The 19,430-nt window shown below is 48.0% G+C and overlaps 2 protein-coding genes across 3 annotated transcripts; both read right to left on the bottom strand.

Annotated features, from left to right (window-relative positions):
• Window positions 1–163: 163 nt before the first annotated feature.
• On the bottom strand, window positions 164–5,887 carry LOC129196539 (triggering receptor expressed on myeloid cells 2-like). Its single transcript, XM_054804188.1, has 4 exons — window positions 5,744–5,887; window positions 2,779–3,123; window positions 2,368–2,425; window positions 164–1,961 (listed from the first exon to the last, which is right to left on the bottom strand). Exons 1-4 carry the CDS (start codon window positions 5,784–5,786, stop codon window positions 1,745–1,747), a joined length of 663 nt encoding a protein of 220 aa, XP_054660163.1. The 5' UTR covers window positions 5,787–5,887; the 3' UTR covers window positions 164–1,744.
• A 589-nt stretch (window positions 5,888–6,476) lies between these two features.
• On the bottom strand, window positions 6,477–17,067 carry LOC129196523 (polymeric immunoglobulin receptor-like). 2 transcript variants are annotated; one of them, XM_054804137.1, is made up of 9 exons: window positions 16,940–17,067; window positions 15,558–15,908; window positions 14,031–14,381; window positions 13,343–13,663; window positions 12,484–12,804; window positions 11,352–11,427; window positions 10,432–10,547; window positions 9,969–10,018; window positions 6,477–9,501 (listed from the first exon to the last, which is right to left on the bottom strand). In XM_054804137.1, exons 1-9 carry the CDS (start codon window positions 16,980–16,982, stop codon window positions 9,295–9,297), a joined length of 1,836 nt encoding a protein of 611 aa, XP_054660112.1. In that variant the 5' UTR covers window positions 16,983–17,067; the 3' UTR covers window positions 6,477–9,294. The 2 variants fall into 2 exon arrangements, with proteins under 2 accessions (XP_054660112.1, XP_054660113.1); XM_054804138.1 differs by lacking the exon at window positions 15,558–15,908 and having other exon boundaries at window positions 16,940–17,062.
• Between the last annotated feature and the right edge of the window lie 2,363 nt (window positions 17,068–19,430).

The raw sequence follows: 19,430 nt of genomic DNA, 5'->3' as shown, positions 1-19,430 counted from the left end.
CCCAAAGCCCTCATATAGTGGTGGAGAACCATCACTGTGCCATCACAGAGGCAGTGGATGGCCCTCCCTGAGGTCTCTCAACAGGTTGGAGCTGGAACTAGGACCCAGATCTCATGGTTAGAGCTGTGATTCCCTTGTTTTATAGCACATCTAGCTTGGCATCACGGTACCACCTGGGAATACTGAAGCTAGGTTTATGTTAGTACAGTTGCAGTGGTGTGCGACTGTGTATGAGCTAAATTACCCTCTGGAAAAAAAGGAAATTAATTTAGACAGAGCAGAACCATGCATAGCCTGATCTGGTTTCAGGATCTGAGCTGCCATTTCTGTGTGGTGCTAAATAGCTGGCTGCATGTGCCAATCTGCCCAGCTGGCTCAGAGCATTTCTGTACATTATAAACACACCAGCGTGTTCCTCTTCTCTGGGTGATGTATCATGATGTGGTGTACTGCAGCTCTTTATCATGAATCCACACTAAGTCAGATAATCAGTTTGATTTTATTTAGCTTTGCAGGCAGTGCAGGGAAAAGAAGTGTGAATGCCCTTGGGTGTGGGGTCTTCCTGGGAGAGCTAAATGCAGCTTCACTTTGGGGAGTGATGAACAATGATGACATATTGGTAACATCCCCTTGAGAGGGTAGAAAATATACCGAGAGACCGTTCATTCTTTGTTCACAAAGTCATTTGAGAAATGAGGAAGCAGGCTCAGAGCTGCGTGTAGTCTTAACATCCCTTCCTGTTACGTTCTGCAGTTCCCTACACCTTTCCACCAAGCATCCACACTGTCCAAGGCAGTTTTTGGGAGCTACTCTTCATCACCTTGGAAAGACAGAATCTCTCACCTGCCACTGCTCTGAGATGACATGAAGTTGATGGGTCTCAGTTCAGACCCTGGTGGAATGATACTAGGGATGAGTATCTGGAATAACTCTGCCTGGTGGTGTGGCGGTGATGATAGCAGAGCATTGCATTGCTAAAAGTGTGTCAAAAGCTTCAGTCTTTAGAAAGTGGAATCTCAGTTAAAAAGCTGATTTCTAGACAATAATATTAGCTTTCAATACAAAACATCTAGTTCTGGTGATATTTCATGCTTTTGGGGGAAGCATTCGAGCGTTTTGTAGAGACATGCAGGACACCTTGAAAAAAGCTATTAGTTCTTTAAGACCGGTCTTCAATGAATCAGGAGAAGTGTCTGGAGATTTGAGACAGAACCATGTCTTCCCATTTTTACATTATGTGGATGTGTTTGTGAATTGCTTAACACATGGTCATTGAGATGTGTTATCTGAAGTTCTATTTATGTTCACTGGTGTATCTGTAGCTTCATTTATAACAAAGCATTTGCCAGTAGAGTATGGAGTGGCAAAGTTTTTTCTGGCCTAGCAATGAGCTGGGGGAAAACTGAGCAGAGCTCTCTCACCTTTACCATGCCTGGGGGAAGCATCTCTGTGCATAGGTAAGTCTGTTCTGGATCTCTTCACAGAAAGGCTTCACATTCCTCCTTTCCCCATGGCCCTCGATCCCATCCTCTTCCATTAGGTTCAGGTGTCACCGGCAGCATCTTTTCAGCTCAGTTGTGTTGGAAAAAGTTGGTCAGCGCCAATGAGAAGAGGTGGTAGATGGCAATGTTCCCTCTCCAGAGTGATAGGTTCAGCGATACCTATGTTTAATAGGTGATCCTTTTCTTGCTTTGCCTCCAAATGCTTGCTGTTCGTTTCCCTGTGGATTCCCTTTGGTTTAGCTCTAAGCAGTGCTCTCCCAGGAGGGGCTGATTCTATCATGTGCAAGGTCACCAGTGAAAGGGAGGACCTGCTGCTCATTCAGGGCTGGGTTCTTCTGCTCTCTTTCTCTGTTCTTCCTGCTATTGCCAATGATAAACATCAGCACAGCCACCATGAACTTAGTAACCAGGATTCCAGCAATGATATAGAAGACAGTGAAATCAGCTTCAGGAGAGATGCTATGGGGAACCACAAATACAACAATGAAAGAGATGGTTCAACCTTTAAAGAAACGCTTGTAGTATACAATGTGAGGATGGTAACATCTCCTGCAACAGGCAGTCCCTGCCTGTGCACAACAGAGCCTGGGAGGTTAGAACACCTCTAATAGGTTATCTCACATACGGATAAATTGTGATCTGCAGGAGTTGTTTTGCTTGGCGCCAAAGTACCGTATTTTCTGGATTAGGATAAAGCTGCTGTTTAGAAACCACACAGCAGCTCTGAGAATTGTCATAGATTATGAAGAGGTAGAGGATATGCCTGTGGTGGTATTCCTCTCAGCTTCAAATGGGGTTGCCAATGCTAATCTGCCTCGGTCCTAGGAAGACTAGAGATCACAGCATGAAGAGTTTTATGGCTTACCTGGAGATGCGCTGCACAGCAGCACTAGGCTCCTCTGGCATTTGGGTCTCCAGGACAGCTGATGACAGAAACAGAACAGTTTAGTCTGCAGATGTTTCTGGGTGATATTGATTGGTGTCACCAACACCAGTGCCCCAGCTAGGCATAGATAACCAAGGTGAGATTGGGCACTGGGCTGCGTGCTAGAAGATTAATCTGAGTAGCAATAAGGGGATGACATGTTAGATGCCCTGTGACAGTGAGGTCATGCTCCTGTAAATCAGGAACTAAAAAGAGGCAATGAAACACAGTACCTCCTTAGAGTAAGACCAACATAGATGTTTACTAAAATGAGGCCTTGGCATCTGCAGACACACACGAAATTTAAGTAGGAACTCAGGAACTCATGAAACTCACAGCCCTGGGACATACCTGTCAGCACTTCCACTTGCACCTTCCTTAAGGTATTTGTTTCCCCCAGGTAGTCAGTTTTGCACTGATACAACCCAGCATCCTGCTTCCTGAGTCGCTTCATGGTCACTGTCAGGACCCCTTCACGGACATTGTCACTGATGGAGGTGGTGCCATTCCTGTTCTTTAGGAATGGCAGCCAGAAGCGTCGGGCGCTCACCACGTGTTGGCACTTGGTCTCGTCTGTCTGCTTGCACCAGCTCTTTTCTCTCCACCGCTGCTGCCAGGGGTTATAGGTGCAGTTGACAGAAATGGTGCCCCCTTCCATTCCGTACACCACAGTGATGTTGTCTGCAGCACGGGATGCTGGGAGAGAAGGCAGAAGTGGTGAGCCAAGTCTCTTTCCCTTATCCCTTACCACTATGTTTATGCTAAATATAATTTTCCTCTTTTGCAACTCTAGTGACAGCTGCTGTCCAGCTGTAGGGATGTCACCTGCCTGCTTCCCCCATGAAAGACGCAGGGTGCTTGGGCTCAGAGCCTTGGTTCAGACTTTCTTGAAATATGTCTGTAGTGATCCCTCTGACTGGTGTGTTACTTGGCTCTAGCCAGGCAGCTATTCTTGGGGGGGGAGACTGAGGGGAGGAGGAGGTATCAGCTTCATTAGTATTTGTGCATTTTCAGAAGTTCCTGAAATTTTGGTCCTCGCCTTCCCTTCTGGCCCTGTGGTGACTCCTCTGGATTGCAGTCTGGAGCTCAACCACATCACGCTTTCTGTAAAAAAAAGTGGGTTCCTGTGCAGTATGGGGAAGCAATTTGTCAGCATGATTAGGGGATTAAATATAAACTTGCATTTTCCTCTGGTCCTGAGGAGCATGAAGCTGGGCATTCAGGTAGATTGAGTTGGCATCAGGCAAGCCGTCTTGACTTTTAAAAGCTCTTTTACAAGCAGCTCATAAAAACATAGCTTGACCCAATAATGACAAATGGTTTCTGTGTAACTCTCATTAGTCTTGCTGTAACACCTCTGCTTTGCAACATCCAGCCTGCTTACTTGCATACAGCTGCAGCAAGGCAGCTTGCTTCTGGCTTTGGCCTTGACCTCAGCCCTTCCACCGGTGCTCATAGATGCAGATTTAGCTCTGGAGTACCCTCCGCTGCAGAAAAAATCCTTTGCAGTAAATGTCCGTGAAGTTTATCCCCATTTTAAGGCTCTTTATACAGCCAGGGAGAAGCAACACAGCACTGGAAAATGCTAGGATCAAAGTGACACCTACAAACCAGCACCCAGCTACCCGTTCAGGAGGTTACTTCTTAAGCCCACTCCTAATTTCTAAATCCAGGAGTTTAGCAATTTTTTCACCCTATCTTTTAATATTCTACTAATTTTAATCATGTTGACAACTCGTCTTTGGCTGCTTGTTGGGTTTTTTTCTTGAGGGGGGAGGGGGTTGCCTTAGTTCCTTATTTCTAATTTTCATTCCTCTTTATGGTAGGCAAAGGCAGAAGGGACAGTCTGAGCTATTAATACTTCCAGAGAGAGTGCACTGCGGTATTTGGGGAAATCTGTATGTCTAGTGAAAAAATACAGAGGTTCTGTGAAACCATATGTAATGATAAACCAGAAGTAAATTAAAAAATAGGTTGTTGTGAGGACTTTGTGCTGGCTGTGCCTTCTAATAACACTTCTTTAAAAAAATTCAACCATTCTGAGTGAATTGTAAACTAAAAAAACAGAAGGTCTTTCAGGCTTGACTACAAGAAGGCATAAAAATGGATCTGTGCTCTCCAAGGATCCCACACCTACAAGTCTTTATCTTGGTATGTTGCTCCCCTCAGTTGTTCCAGTCAACGCTTACCTCACTGCACAGCCAGCCCAGTCCTGTGCAATCCCTCTAAACATTTTCACTCCCTCTCCTGTTTCTCTTGTGGACCCCTCCTCACCCACAGTGCTGCCCCTTCAGTTCCTGGAATGGCCCCAGGGTTTTGGTTTTTGTTTTAAATAGAAACAACATTGCAAAAAATCTCTCTAGCAGAATCAAGGCATTTAGAGATTTGCTGATGCCCCTGTGGAAAACTTTGTGTCGTTATCTTTCCAACCAGTTCTGCTGACAGATCATTTACTATTTATGGTCCTCCTCCCTTGTTGTGTGCTACTGAAAAAAGTATAGTGGACTTTTTTCCAAACCCATTCAGATTTTTGAGACAGGTTTCTGCGTCCCAAAGCCTGAATCTGTTGCCTCCCTGTGCACTGCTGCAGGCAGCTGGGATCTCCAAAGTGTGGCTGGAGACAGAAGGCTGTCAGCTGGGAATACCAGCTGGGTCTTGTCCCATGTTTCTCATTTCAGATGAGCATTGCTTTCCAAGCTGAAAACAGTCAAGTGCCCAAGATTTCAGAGATGTCCCCTTCATTGAGTTTTACTTTCCTCCTCTTGAACTCTAGATGCTGCAATTTATATTTGAAGCCCTATAAATGCAAACAAATAGGATTTTGCAATATCACATTTCACTCTGAGAAGACACACAAGACTTCTGTCAGCAGTGTTTCCTGTTCTCTCTCAAAAGGATCCCTGTGAAAAAAGCTGAGCACTTGGATCACCACTGGCCCTTTGTTAAATTAAGGGAGAAAAGCAAACTCTGAGGAAGGAGTCTGACAGCCCTGCAATATAATTGAGGAGGAAGAGTAGAGTGCAGAACACACCGCAGTGCTCCAGGTTCCCTCTGCTTGCATTGCATTGGACCTTGCAGTGTACAGCCAGGCACTGAGACTCTTTATCCATAGTAAGTGTTTGTATTGATCTTCTGAAGAATGGCATGCTACAACAAAGATGCTGTTGCATCTGGAAAAAGCTACTGTGTTTCAAGACCTGTGTAGTCTTTTCCCATAGCATTGTCAGTCATTTCATACCAGGTGCAGGTAGGGACCAAGTTTTGCACCAATCCTTTACCCTACCTGTTAACCCCAAGGCCACGTACGCTTTCTTACCTGACAAGAAGGCCAAGAAGATGAGGTGCACAAGCTTCTCCATGCCAGTTGAGCAGAGAAGGGGACAAGAAAGGAGCCTGGAGAAAAGTGAAAAGAACTCTTGCCCAAGAGCAGCTTGCTTTTCCCCCCTCCTTGCTCTGCCGGAAGGAATGAGCACAGGAACTTGGCATCTTTTTTGACCTGCATATTGAGCAATGCAGCAGGGACGGGCATTTCTCTCGTGGGCTGAAAATTCAGGCATCAGCACTGCCCACTCATAGCCACAATTTAGTCCAGACAGCCTGAAAGAGAGCATCATGTGATGGCCTGAAACTGTGGTACTGGAGTCCCTGTGAGCTCTGCAATGGCTTTACATGCAAGCTTTGCATGGGCGAGTTTCTGGAAAGCCGAAAGGGAAAGCGCGGCTTTCATCAAGACTCTGCAGGTAGCTCAGTCAGCATCACCAGGGTGAAGGGACGGCAAGGACATAATCTTGGGGTTTACCTTCAGGGGAAAGGAGGTTTAGAAGAGGCTGTGCATGAAGTACTCCTATTTAACATATAGCCGAGGACAGGAAGAAAAGAACACTGTGCTAGGTGAAGCTGTGAGGTGCTTTAGATGAGCAAAACAAACATCTTTATTTTGTACCTAGCAGAAAGGACATAAGACCAAGGGATGATGCCGTAGTTCAGGACTGCAGTTAAGGGAGCCTTCTTTAGCGTTAGCAAACTGGTAAGCTGTGGATCGGTTACTATTTTTTCTTTTTTGAATTTATTTACTTGATCTTCCATGCAAGTACCAATAGACCCTGGCTTCTTAACCTGTGTGCTTATCTGCTTCTTAACAGGCAGATAAACCTGCAAGCCTATCCATTCATGAATGTGCCTTCTTCTTCTCTCCTCTAATTAGTGTCGAAGAAAATGGAACCTTACAGTATCCAAAAATTCTCTGTGAGGCTTACTGATGCAGTTTTTGTTCGTTCTTGCTTGAGTGAGCACAAATCTGTATTCTCTTTGATCAGAAGCAACTGTCTCCCTGAAAACATCTCTCTTGAACTCAATTGTTTTCTACTATTACTCTTCCACTGTTTGACCCAGTGTAACTGACTGCATGAATAGCAAATAGTTAGGGGAATCTTGGGCTGAATGAACCATTTCCAGAACCATTTTCTTTTTCTTTCTTTATTTCAAGTTAACCACGTCAACTCTGAAGATCCCAAAAAATAGATCAGCTTCCCTGGTGCAGCCATAGCAAGAGAAGCCTGTTGGATGTGACTGGCTTGTGAACAGGGAGTGCTTCGATTTGCCACCTGTCTGCAGAGCTTGGTGCAGCCAAATAAAGTGCGAGGGTTTCTGGTCTTTTGGAGAAATTCAGCTGAGCCCCAGCAAACTCATTTCATATCGCTCACCACATGACTGCTAAATAAAGGCAGCAAATGTGTAATTTGGAGTATTTCCAGCAGAGAGAGGGAAGTAATGCTATCGATTTCCAAGGCCCTGGTGAGCTCTCCTATGAAACTGCACATGCATTTCTGCTCTCCTGGGACTTTAGAAGAAGCCACAAAAGTTACTTTCTGTGCTGTAGCCAAGAAAACAAAAAGTGCTGGAAGCAGGTGTGCTGGTTTGTATTGGTCTTCCAAAGAACTTACGAAGAACCAGCTGCACTGGTGAATTGGCAGAGAAGAGCTGTTTAAAGTACAGCACAGTGCTGCAGAAGAACAGAGCTACATCTGAGAGTGGCTGGATAGTGATTCCTGAAGAGATACAAAGATGCCTCGTAAAAGTGAAGGTGAGACACCAAATCCATTGGAAAAACATGTTTGATTGATAGTTGATGGTGTGATTATTCAGGATAGCAGGGTTTGATGAGGTCCCAGCCAGTCTAGTGTTTCTGCGAGCTCTTAGAAATTGCCAACCTGCATCAGAGCTGCACTGGAGATCCATAAATATATTGTGTGTCTGACTCACTTGGACATTTACATCTGTAAATAATCCACTCATAATTACCATCGTGTCCCTTCTGTTATATCAGCTGATGTTGAGACCAGCCCTCTTATGCTCATACTTCTTCCTCTTGTTGTCTGTGTCACACTTCCTGCAAGTTCTTCGCACAGCCTACCAGTTTCTTGCTCAGTACTACTGTCTGTACAGACCTTCCTCATGTCTATCTGTCTCATGGCTTGTGCCTGCAGTTAGCACAGCAAGGAAAATTCTGTTAAAAAACGTTCCGGTGCCCTGTCCACTCCTCTAGTGCAATACTACATGTTGTTTTCTTCTTCCCTTTCTCCAGAAATACTAAGTTTTGGTTCTCCTTGCTTGTCTTGATTCCACACTGCCTTGGTTTAAGCAGCCAGTTTGTGTGTTCTTGGGGAACACGGGGTGTAAGACAGCAGGCCAGCCAGAAGTTGTTGAACAAAGTAAGGGCCTTTGATCAGGGGGTGGTGAAAGGATGGGGCAGTCTGCACAAGCTACACACGCGAATCCATGCCTGTAACTTCAGATTTCAGCTGCTGCTTCATTCTGTTTTCAATGTATGGGCCTCAAAGACTGCATAAATATGCTGTGGCTGTGGATGACCCTGAGAGCAAATTCAGCCCTCACAGTGGGAAACAATTGAGTTGTCTTGAGGGTAGAGTGTTGGTGGCTCTCGCTAATGTAAGCCATAGCAGCCGCACTGAATCCTTCCCACAACCCTCTGCACTCTGTAAATGGACACTTGTACATGCACTCAGAAGTGACATCACCTTCGTTCCCTCCTACCCCCAAACTCCAGCGTGCACACTCTATTTCTTGATCTAAAGCTAAACATTTAGCTTTAGTTCGAAAGCCTCTTACCATCTTGCTTCTTACCTAAGCAGACTGGTAAATTTTGGTCATAGGGGAATTTGCATTGTCTCAAAAGGATATGTATTACTTCTATGCACCATTGTCGTTTTGTCGCTACAAGACCTTCTGGTGCTCAGATTCATACAGCACAATCCTCAGTCTGCAAAGTTTGCAGTGCAGCATATCATCGTGTTGCAATACACCCTCAAGCTATTTGCCTTCAGGCAGATGCTGGTTCTGCTTATTCCTATAATCCAGTGTTCATATTCCCCGCACATTACATGGCAAATGAACCCGGTCACAGCAATGTTAGAGTTTTATCCCTACAGCACTGGAATGAGTTTGCTTGGCAATAGTAGCTCAACCCTTAGGAGCGGGATAGAGTTTCTACCAGAGAAGATAGTTGAAATACCAAACCCATCCCTGTCCAGATGAATATTGCTCTTTTCAAAAGGTCAGTCCTCCACACCTGCCTCTCCAAAGAGAAGACTGAAGAAAGCAGATGTGCAAGGGATACTGAGAATTACCCAGCACCTCTGTCTGACCCGAGAGAATCTGCACACTTTTGGCAAAATTCTCTTGTGGCCTCTAATAAGAGGGAGATCTTAAAATGCATAGGCAACATACACATGGCAGCAAAAACTTAGATCTTTTCTCAGTGTCCATTCACACACCTTCTACTCCCCATTCCCGCTTTGTATTCCAATTCTTTTCTCCCATTTATGGATCATTTTGGGATTCTGTGCTTCATCCTTTGTCATTTGTTGGTAACTGCTTGAGTGCAATGACAGCATATTCCACATTTTCATCTTTGGCTTTCTTGTGAGCCTGACTTCGTTCAACATTACAGTAGAGAGGATCCTCAGAGCTGAGTCGGGATTTAAAGTTCAGGGTAACATATTTGGGGTCTTTGCTGTCATCAGTGGGACTTTCTATTCTTTCAGTGCTGTCCAGCTACGAAAAGAAAAGGAAAACACTTGTTAGCATGATTCATTGCCAGGCCACAGCTGTTATCAAAAGAACAAGTTTTTCCTAGGAGCAAAGGAGAAACGATGTAAAAAACTTAACCTTCGATCATGACAGAGGTGGAAGAACAGAAAACTCTTTCCTTCACCACCTCTCCTTGATGCAGGTTACAACCTCATTGTCTAACCTTGGTTTCTAATCTTTAAGTCATTTTTCAGAGATTACTAGAATTTGCTCTACTGTGTTTTTTTCCTACTGGAGTTTCCTTACACTAATTACCCCCCTCTCTCTCCAGCTAGGAGCATTCCTCTCTCTAGGGACATTAAATACTATCTCTCCTCCTGCTCACAACCAAAAATGAGCACCAAGGTCCTCATCAGCTGGGTCAGCCAGCTCTTCACAGACTATTGGAAAGGGATTCAGGTACCATATGGGAAATCTACTGTTTTTCTTACCTGTGCTATGTCCTCTGGTTTCTCATAGATGTCCTCTTCTTGTCTGGTACCTTTGGAATGAGCCAAAATCAGAGGTTTTAGAAGTACAGAAGTCCATGAAATGCCTGGGCATTGCCTATGCTTCAGGAGTTTTGGGAAAGGCTGTGGGGTTGCCCAGGGATAGAAGCAACGGTTGTGCCAGTGGGACCCATCTACCCTGAATCTGGTGAACACGTTGCTCTCGCTTCTCCTTTAACATGTTAGGAGGTGTCCTGTGCAGAGTCTGGAGGAATGTGGGTTTGACTTATTGTGAGAGGAGATCACAGCAAGGAGCCTGCCTTGAGGCTTCCCAGGCTGCACCAGCCTTATCTTCTCCAGGGCACTGTGAGTTGGGAATAAGCTTGCCTGGAGTGGAAAAGCGATGGCCAGAGAAGGCCCTATTTAGTACAGACTAGAACATGGGGCATCACCAGTCTCCACATACCTCTTCTCTTCAGCTGCTTGCGTCGCCTGACGCACAGTGTTACTGAGCTGATGAGTGCCAGGATGAACAGAATGCTCAGGACTCCAGAGATTAGGATGAAGGTATTTACATTTGAGCTGAGGCCAAGAGAACAAAGGAGTTACCAGTGTTAGATGGTAGCACAGCATGATGCTGGCACAGCCCATTACCAAACAGTGACCAAAAAAAGGGACAGGAATAGCTTTTATACACTTGAAGGAGGGTCTGGTTCTGTTGCAGCAATGCTATCTTGATTTTTCTACCTGGCTGTGCCTTCTGAGCTTTTGCTAAACTACTCCCCAGGCTTTCAAAACGAGCCACTGTTCAAAGTTCGGAGCACAATTCCAGGTGCTCTGGAAGTCTTTTCCTCCTGTGTTTTCCCACACCTGGTGCACTGGGAGCTGACATATGATTATACTCTGTACAGTGCTGCTGTAGCGTTGATGACAGCAGATGTCCAAAGAGGAAGAAAATCCTTTACATTTAACAGCCTGGTAAATGGATAAAATAGCAGCCAAGGACTATTTCACTGTTAAATATTCATGGACAGGAGTAAGCAAAATGGAGACAGAAAGGCTTGGGGACAGAATCCAGGGGTTTCTATTGCTGCAAAGAGCACAGCCCAAACAGATAAGGATAAAAAAGTAAATAGGCATCTACATTCCAGAAAGCTGTGACTTGATTTTATCAATGTACTTCTTCCTTTGTAATTACACTCTGGGCAGGAGCTGGAAGAGGAGAGGCTATCTTTGGTAAGGACACCTGACATAGCTAATTCCTCTGTGAGCAGGAGTCTTCAGAATGCCCAGAAACTGCTTTCCCCAGGAAGACAGGCATATTGTGGACAAAACATTAATAACTCTTGTCTCTGTTCAAGCTCAGAGACTTTCTCTAGGCCTTACCTCAGTGCTGTGGTGTTGCCAGATAGGGTTGTTGAACTTGTGCCTGCAGTACCTGACAAAGTTGTTTCACCCAGTGCTGCAATCGCAAACATGAAGAGAAGAGTAATTGCTACTGGGCTGCTTTGCATTTACCAGCTAAACTTCCCTGCCATTGCTGTGTGGATATAAATCCTTTCCTGCTGTGACACCCAATACAGACAAGCTGCCCAGGCTCTAACCTGTCATTCAGACTTGCTGGCAGTAGGCAAAGCAATGTAAGGATGAAAACATGGGAGGGAAGGGCAAGGAGCTCAGCAGGAGCCCCGCTCTGTGCATACCCACCCCAATGCATGGCAGAAGGAAGTGCAAGCAAGTGCAAGCAGATATGCTCTATGGCAAAGATCTTCAAGTAGCAATGAAGTACTTAACGACTCTGTGCTTAAGCAGAGGCTTGCAAAAACTAAGCAAAGAGCATTGTCTGTGAAAGACTCAGCTGTAAGAATTGCTTCCAGGACTGTTTCTGTGCCCAGGGGAGGTTGTGTATGCAGGAGCCTGCTCACTTAGAGACTGCATTCAGTCCCATGTGTTAGGATTTTCTCCTAGGGAATTATGCCATCCCCTCTCATCTTCTGGATTGCCATATCCCTTCAGAGCCGCTCTGCCACATTCCAGACAGGCTGCAGCAGGGTGCTGGTCTGCCACTATCAGGTGCCTAAGTGTTAAAACATCATGCTGAAAGAAAACCTAGAAGTCACAGATCTTTAAAATATGCATCTAAAGGTTGTCCGCTTGGCAACCAAACAGGAAGGTCTTAATAGTCTTTGAAAGCCAGGGGATGAGTTGCTGCAAAGGGACAGAATTGGTATCATGAGAATGAGTGACAGAAGCACCTCTGTGAAAATGTCTGAAACTGCTGTCACGTAAAAGACAAGCAACACAGCACATTTGTGTGGTTCAGTTCTGATCCTTGCTGCTATTCCATAGCATGGTTGGTGTGAGAAGGTACAATGATGTAGGGTTTGGGCAGGGAAACGCACCCAGATGTAACACAGGAGGTGGTGTAAGCTGGGCAGTGCAAAGACTAGAGGGACAGAGTAGGACAGTGAGTCTGGAATCTACAACCAACCACATTTCCCTACAGGTCAGTACTCACCATCAGAAATATTGAGCGTAACCTCCACCATTCGGAAAAGATGATCGTGTTCATAAAGCGCACACCAGTACACACCGGAATCCTGTGCCTGCAGCTTCTCCATAGTGACGGTGACAATCCCCTGCTGGGTGTTGTCCTGCATCGTCACTCTGCCTTGCTGAGGTGTCCTTGAAGTACTCCAATTTGTGTAGGCCAGTATGGTACATGGTTTCCCATCTTCCTCTTTGCACCAGGCTTTGCTCACAGCCCCATAGTCCGTGGCATTGTATAGACACTGGACAGAAACATTGCCCAATTCCTTGGCTGAGTATTGCTGGGTCCCTGGAAAACACCCGGCATGTTTGGTGAGATCCCAAAGCAGGCACAATGGCACCCCCTCCCCATCACTAGAATACATGCTGTGGGCTGAATGCTCCCAGGATATCCTTCTACCTCCAGACATGAGGAGCAGAAGGAGACTGGACCCAGATTACTTGTTCTGAGGCGAGTCACAAATTGGGTGGGGTCCTGTCCCCTTCCTTTGGTTCCCCTAGGGTTGAATGCTCACAGGTGCTCAGCCCATAGGGTCTGAGAGGCAAGGACCAGGGAGGGCTGGCAGCTGCGGGGCCAGAGCAAGAGCAATGCCGGGCAGTGGGGAGGCCTCCAGCAGTACCCAGATGGGCCAGCTGAGTGCTGAGCTGGGGAAGCTGCTCCTGGAACCCTTGGATCAGCCCTGTGGGAAGCAGTTGTGAAGAGTGGGACCATTTGTGGGAGCTCATGGGAAACTCCACGGAGTCTCTGCTGGGAGCAGACAGGCACGAAGGGGAGATGGGGCTGAAATCTGCCAACAGGCACACTTAGCTAGCAAGTATGTACTCACTCTTGGACACAGAGAGCTTGACTTCCATTATCCGGGTAGGATGAGGGTATCTGTAGAGCTCACATGCATACACGCTGCTGTCCTGGGCCTGCAGCTTCTTCATCGTAATGGTGATAATCCTGTTCTGGGTATCATCCTGGATCAATGTTCTGCCTTCCAGAGCTTTGCTATTGTGCAGTGTTGAAGGGTAATCTGTCCTCACCATGGCTTTACACTCAGTCTGACCTTGTCTTCGACACCAGACTTTTGTCTCTGTGCTGTGCCCCAGGGTGCTGTACGGGCACTGCACAGAGAGACTGTCCAACTCCCACCTGCGCAACACTGTGAAACAGCACGTGTGGTCACTGACCCGCGAGCGGTGGGCACACGGGCATCCGCCCCCGGCCTGAGCGGGGCACCTGGGCCAGACCCTGCCATGGGGCAACCCCCTCACGGAGTTGGGAAGGGAAGGGGTGAGGTGGGGCAGGACAAGAGGGAGCGAGAGCCTGCAGGGCCAGCCGGCTCTGTGGGGCTCCTTCACACCATGCTTGTGGAGCGGGGAAGGCGGGGAGCAAGGCTGGGGAGGGCTGGGGACTGTGGGGGTCAGGGGCAGCCGCTCAGCTGTGTGGGAGAGGGGAGACAGAGCAGGGGAAGGAATGATGTTGCTTTCTGACAAGCCTTGGGTTTGTATGGAGAGAAAGGTACTCACCCTTGAAAACGTTCAGAGAGATTGTCTTTAGCAGAACATAGCCGTAATTGTAGGAAAGTAAAGCACAGGAGTATGTGCCTGAGTCCTCTGCCTGGAGGTTTGTCATGGTGATGACCACGGTCCTACAGAAGACGTTGTCCTCTATTGTAACTTTTCCCTTTGTGGCGCGGGTTGCGTATGGGTATTGTCTTGAGTTGGTCGTCTTCACTAAGACCTCAGGTTTGTCATCTCTCACACGGACCCAGGCTTTCTGCTGCCAGTAGTTATCGTGTTCAGTGTAAGGACACTGGATACACAGAGTGCTTCCTTCCCATTGTCTCTCCTCGGCATCTGGGGTTTGGGCTGGGTGGCCTGTAAATATCAGATGTGGTGAGGGAGAGGGCAGCTGAGGCAGGGCTGCCCACAGCCTCCCGATGGGCAAACTCTGCCTCCAACCTTCTTCCATGGGCATTTGTGGCTGGAGGAACTCTGAAAACTGAGATCCATTTCTCCTGCTAAATGCACCTGCTTGCAGATGGGAAGGTTGATTTCTGGTGCGGAGTGTTGAGATAGGAGCCGGGATCACAACTGTGATTTAAACCCCACTATCTCTGATGTAAAACCCAGACATGTGGGTGCTAGCAGTGTTGGACCTTCAAGCCTAAATGGAGCCGTGCATGGTGCAGTGTTTGGAGCCGCCCCAGCAGCCCAGCCCTGTTGTTACTGCCCCTTGCCATGGGCAAAATGGAGGCCAACCCCTCCCCAGGCAGGGGTGGCAGTGGTGGAGCTCAGCCGCCTCTCAGAGAGCAGCAGGCTCTCCTTGCAGGTGGGTGGCCATTTGCTCTGAAGGAGTCCCTGCTTCAAGGCTTTATCCACCAGCACTGAGTGATGAGCTGGGAGAAAGGCAGTGATTGCTTGGGCAGAGGGAGAGAAAGGGACAGAGGGAGAGGGAAATAGAGGGGACTGAGTCCTGTCTGGTGGCAATCCCTGTAGAGTGCATCTGAGCTAGACGGATGGCGCAGATCGCTGTGTGTGCCATGTTGAAGGGTAATCTGTCCTCACCATGGCTTTACACTCAGTCTGACCTTGTCTTCGACACCAGACTTTTGTCTCTGTGCTGTGCCCCAGGGTGCTGTACGGGCACTGCACAGAGAGACTGTCCAACTCCCACCTGCGCAACACTGTGAAACAGCATGTGTGGTCGCTGACCCGCGAGCGGTGGGCACACGGGCATCCGCCCCCGGCCTGAGCGGGGCACCTGGGCCAGACCCTGCCATGGGGCAACCCCCTCACGGAGTTGGGAAGGGAAGGGGTGAGGTGGGGCAGGACAAGAGGGAGCGAGAGCCTGCAGGGCCAGCCGGCTCTGTGGGGCTCCTTCACACCATGCTTGTGGAGCGGGGAAGGCGGGGAGCAAGGCTGGGGAGGGCTGGGGACTGTGGGGGTCAGGGGCAGCCGCTCAGCTGTGTGGGAGAGGGGAGACAGAGCAGGGGAAGGAATGATGTTGCTTTCTGACAAGCCTTGGGTTTGTATGGAGAGAAAGGTACTCACCCTTGAAAACGTTCAGAGAGATTGTCTTTAGCGGAACATAGCCGTAATTGTAGGAAAGTAAAGCACAGGAGTATGTGCCTGAGTCCTCTGCCTGGAGGTTTGTCATGGTGATGACCACGGTCCTATATGTGTGCTTGTCCTCTATTGTAACTTTTCCCTTTGTGGCACGGGTTGCGTATGGGTATTGTCTTGAGTTGGTCGTCTCCACTAAGACCTCAGGTTTGTCATCTCTCACACGGACCCAGGCTTTCTGCTGCCAGTAGTTATCGTGTTCAGTGTAAGGACACTGGATACACAGAGTGCTTCCTTCCCATTGTCTCTCCTCGGCATCTGCTGTTTGGGCTGGGTGGCCTGTAAATATCAGATGTGGTGAGGGAGAGGGCAGCTGATGCAGGGCTGCCCACAGCCTCCCGATGGGCAAACTCTGCCTCCAACCTTCTTCCATGGGCATTTGTGGCTGGAGGAACTCTGAAAACTGAGATCCATTTCTCCTGCTAAATGCACCTGCTTGCAGATGGGAAGGTTGATTTCTGGTGCGGAGTGTTGAGATAGGAGCCGGGATCACAACTGTGATTTAAACCCCACTATCTCTGATGTAAAACCCAGACATGTGGGTGCTAGCAGTGTTGGACCTTCAAGCCTAAATGGAGCCGTGCATGGTGCAGTGTTTGGAGCTGCCCCAGCAGCCCAGCCCTGTTGTTACTGCCCCTTGCCATGGGCAAAATGGAGGCCAACCCCTCCCCAGGCAGGGGTGGCAGTGGTGGGGCTCAGCCGCCTCTTGGGAGCCGGGTGGCTGTCTGTACGGGATGTGGGGATGGGGCAGAGGGAAGGAGCGAGGGCAGTGCATGCCCTGGGGATGAAATGCTCAACCCATGGCTGGGCCTGAGCTTGCTCCCTGCCTGCAGCTCCTCTGTGCCCCATCCTCCCACTCAGGGGTGCAAGGCTGGGCTGGGTACAGGGCTGCCTCGATTCCCCAACCTCCACGTGCTGAAAGCTTTGTGCTTCCTGCTGGGACAGCAGGGGAGGCAAGCGGGGCCCCTGGGCAGCTCTGTCCTGACCCAGGACTGCAATCAGAGGAGCCAAGCGGGGCCAGGCAGTGTGCTGGGAAGTGCCGACTGGTGGAAGTGCTGGGGCTGCTGTGGAGGCCTCAGCTCTGTGCTCCCAGGGTGGTTTGGCCTGAGAGCCTGGAGGAGCCAGATGTGTGGTGGTGGGAACTGGGGCTGCCCCTTCCCTCCCCATCCCTGCTGTGAGTTGCTCAGCTCCGAGTCCTGTCGGTGTCAGGATTCCCTGCACTGTGGAGCTCCACAGGCAGCAGGCAGTGGAGAAGTGTCCCCGTTCCTGGGTGCGTGGGAAGCTTGAGGCATGCCCAGCCCTTCTCTTACCTGGGAAACAGAGCGGCAGCAGGAGGAGGGCTCTGAGCTCCATGGCCGTCCTCAAGCCCAGGGAAGAGGCATTGCTGGGGGCTGCCCAATGTGACCCGTTCAAAAGTGTCTGCCTTGTGAGCCCTCCTGCATCACAGTGACGCTGCTGGAGGAAGTGCTGAGGTCTTGCCTTCTCACGGAAATCCTTCACCATGTTTTGCAACAAGACTGATATTAAGAGAATTTCAGGGTGCATTTGGGGAAGTGGCTGAGAGCAGAGCTCAGCTCATCCTGATGGCAAAGGCCCTTTGCTGCTCTCGTCTGGCCGGTGTTACACTCTGCCCTCATGCCAGCAGGACACTCCTTTGGCTGTCCCGAGCCATGAAGCAGGTCCTTTGCCTTGGCCTAGCCCTTCTCTCTAGGCTCCCAATGCACCCTCTCCCCAGGCTGTTGCTGGAAAGTCTCCTCAAAGCCAGGGTGGCAATGAGTCCAGGGCTGTGTCCATATGGACCCCCCCACAGGCCACGGCGTTTGGGATCCCAGATCTCCACCACCCCAGCCAGTCCCCTCATGCCCTGTGCTCTGCCATGCACAGAACCCTTGGGGTGCCCACCTCCAGAGTGCCCAGCTGGAGAAACCAGACCAGAACCATTTGTCTTTTGCACATTACACAGTAATGTCTCCACAGGCATGACTGAAGGGGTTTTAAGTATAGGGGAAACAATGCAAATATTGAAATAATCCATTTAAAACAGCTCCCGACATGGCTGACTCTGGGCTCACTGTGAAAATGGACAGCTAAACATAGCTTCCTGACTCCTCTGCATGTCCTTTTCACAAGCATTTTAGCTACAGGAGGGTCAAATTAAACTGGGATGCTGAATAAAAAAAGTAAATATCCAAAATATTCTGTCCTTCTGAAGAAATTTTAGAGTAATATACTCATGTCCCCAAACAAAGCAAAACTCATTGTAACAGAAACATCAGGAGTCTTTACTCTGAATTCATCAGCTGACTTGGTGATCAACGAAAAGCAACCATGACAGAGAAAGATCTGAGGCACCTCATGTACAAGAAATTACTAAAACAAGTTTTTGCCTGGAAAGGTGTCCTGCTTTTGGCTGAGATAGGGTTAATTTTCTTTCTAGTAGCTGGTATAGTGCTGTGGTTTTGATTTAGTATGAGAATAATGTTGATAACACACTGGTGGTTTTAGTTGTTGCTGGGTAGCTGTAGTGTCTACACGAAGTCAAGGACTTTTCAGCTTCTCACGCCCTGCCAGGTGTACAAGAACCTGGGAAAGCACGGCCAGGACAGCTGACCCAGACTGGCCAAGGGGATATTCCTTGCCATATAACATCAAGCTACAGACATAACCAGGGAAGCTAGCCAGGATTGCTGCTCAGAAACAGACGGGGCATCGGGTTGTTGTTGGTTTTTTTCCTTCTCTTGTGGTGAGCAATTACATTTGTGCATCATTTTTTTTTTTTTTATTATTGTTATTCTCTTCCGTTGTTATCATAATCAACTGTCTGTATCTCAACCCACGAGGTTTTTTTCATTCTCCTCCCCATCCCTTTAGGGGAAGAAGGGGTGAGCGAGCGGCTGCATGGTGCTTAGTTACTGGCTGGGGCAAAACCACAACAAAAAGAAATGACAGCGGTGATATTACAAAAGTCTATAAAATCAGGAATAGCAGGGAGAGAGAAAACAGGAGCAATAATTCACTGTCTCTTACAAGAAGGAAGTCACTAGTTAGGAGACGAGGAGAAAAAGGAAATTCTCCACGCGTGCATCGAGCGTGGAGTTCACTGCCACAGGATGTTTATATACCAAAAGTTTTTATGTGTTAGCAGAATGAGTAAACGAAATAAAGAGAAAAAATAATTTAGCCATTGCTATTATAATAAAAATACCCTCTCCAGAAAATCACTGGAGGCTGGGAGAGTATTCTGGAGAGCTGTTTCTATGTGCTTCTCTGGTTTTACACTCCTTCGTAATTGTCTTGTTCAGCCAGTGTTGGAGACCTTTGGTTTGATGTACTACGGCTATTCCTCAGTAACCTCAGAGAAGTTAATACAAAACACTGAAATGGGAAGCAGAGAAGGAAGCAGAGAAAGTGAGGCAGAAATCTACAAAAAGCCCCACATTCTCCTTAAAAAAAGAAATACTCACTCTTGGAAACAGACAGCTTCATCTCAATTATTTGGGAAAAAAGAGAACACATACAGTGTGCACACCAGTACACTCCTGAGTCTTCAACTTGCAGCTGCCACATTGTGACAGGGATTGTTCCTTCTAGGTGTCATCAAGCATAGTGCTTCTCTCTGAATGAACATTGTTTTGATGTGCTGATAGGTGATAATTGGCACTGACCAAGATACCACGTTTATTTTTATCTTTCCTTCAGCACCAGACTTTCCTCATAACATTGTAGTTCTGGGCATTATAGGGACATCCAACAGAGAGACTCTTCAGCTCCATAGCAGAGTGGTATCAGACCACTGCAGAA

This window comes from Grus americana, chromosome 25, assembly GCF_028858705.1.
Source record: "Grus americana isolate bGruAme1 chromosome 25, bGruAme1.mat, whole genome shotgun sequence".
NCBI classification, from domain to species: Eukaryota; Metazoa; Chordata; class Aves; order Gruiformes; family Gruidae; genus Grus; species Grus americana.
This window is presented reverse-complemented; position numbering and strand designations above follow the sequence as displayed.

What these genes read in the sequence shown, in the direction of transcription:
- LOC129196539 (XM_054804188.1), bottom strand. Translation starts at nt 5,786, where the DNA reads ATGGAGAAGCTTGTGCACCTCATCTTCTTGGCCTTCTTGTCAG. An exon ending in GCAAGTGGAAGTGCTGACAG is followed by an intron (nt 2,426 to 2,778) that starts GTATGTCCCAGG and finishes TTCTGTCATCAG; the next exon opens with CTGTCCTGGAGACCCAAATG. An exon ending in GCTGTGCAGCGCATCTCCAG is followed by an intron (nt 1,962 to 2,367) that starts GTAAGCCATAAA and finishes GGTTCCCCATAG; the next exon opens with CATCTCTCCTGAAGCTGATT.
- LOC129196523 (XM_054804137.1), bottom strand. Translation starts at nt 16,982, where the DNA reads ATGGAGCTCAGAGCCCTCCTCCTGCTGCCGCTCTGTTTCCCAG. An exon ending in CTCTCTGAACGTTTTCAAGG is followed by an intron (nt 13,664 to 14,030) that starts GTGAGTACCTTT and finishes GCTGTTTCACAG; the next exon opens with TGTTGCGCAGGTGGGAGTTG. An exon ending in GGCAACACCACAGCACTGAG is followed by an intron (nt 10,548 to 11,351) that starts GTAAGGCCTAGA and finishes TCTTGGCCTCAG; the next exon opens with CTCAAATGTAAATACCTTCA.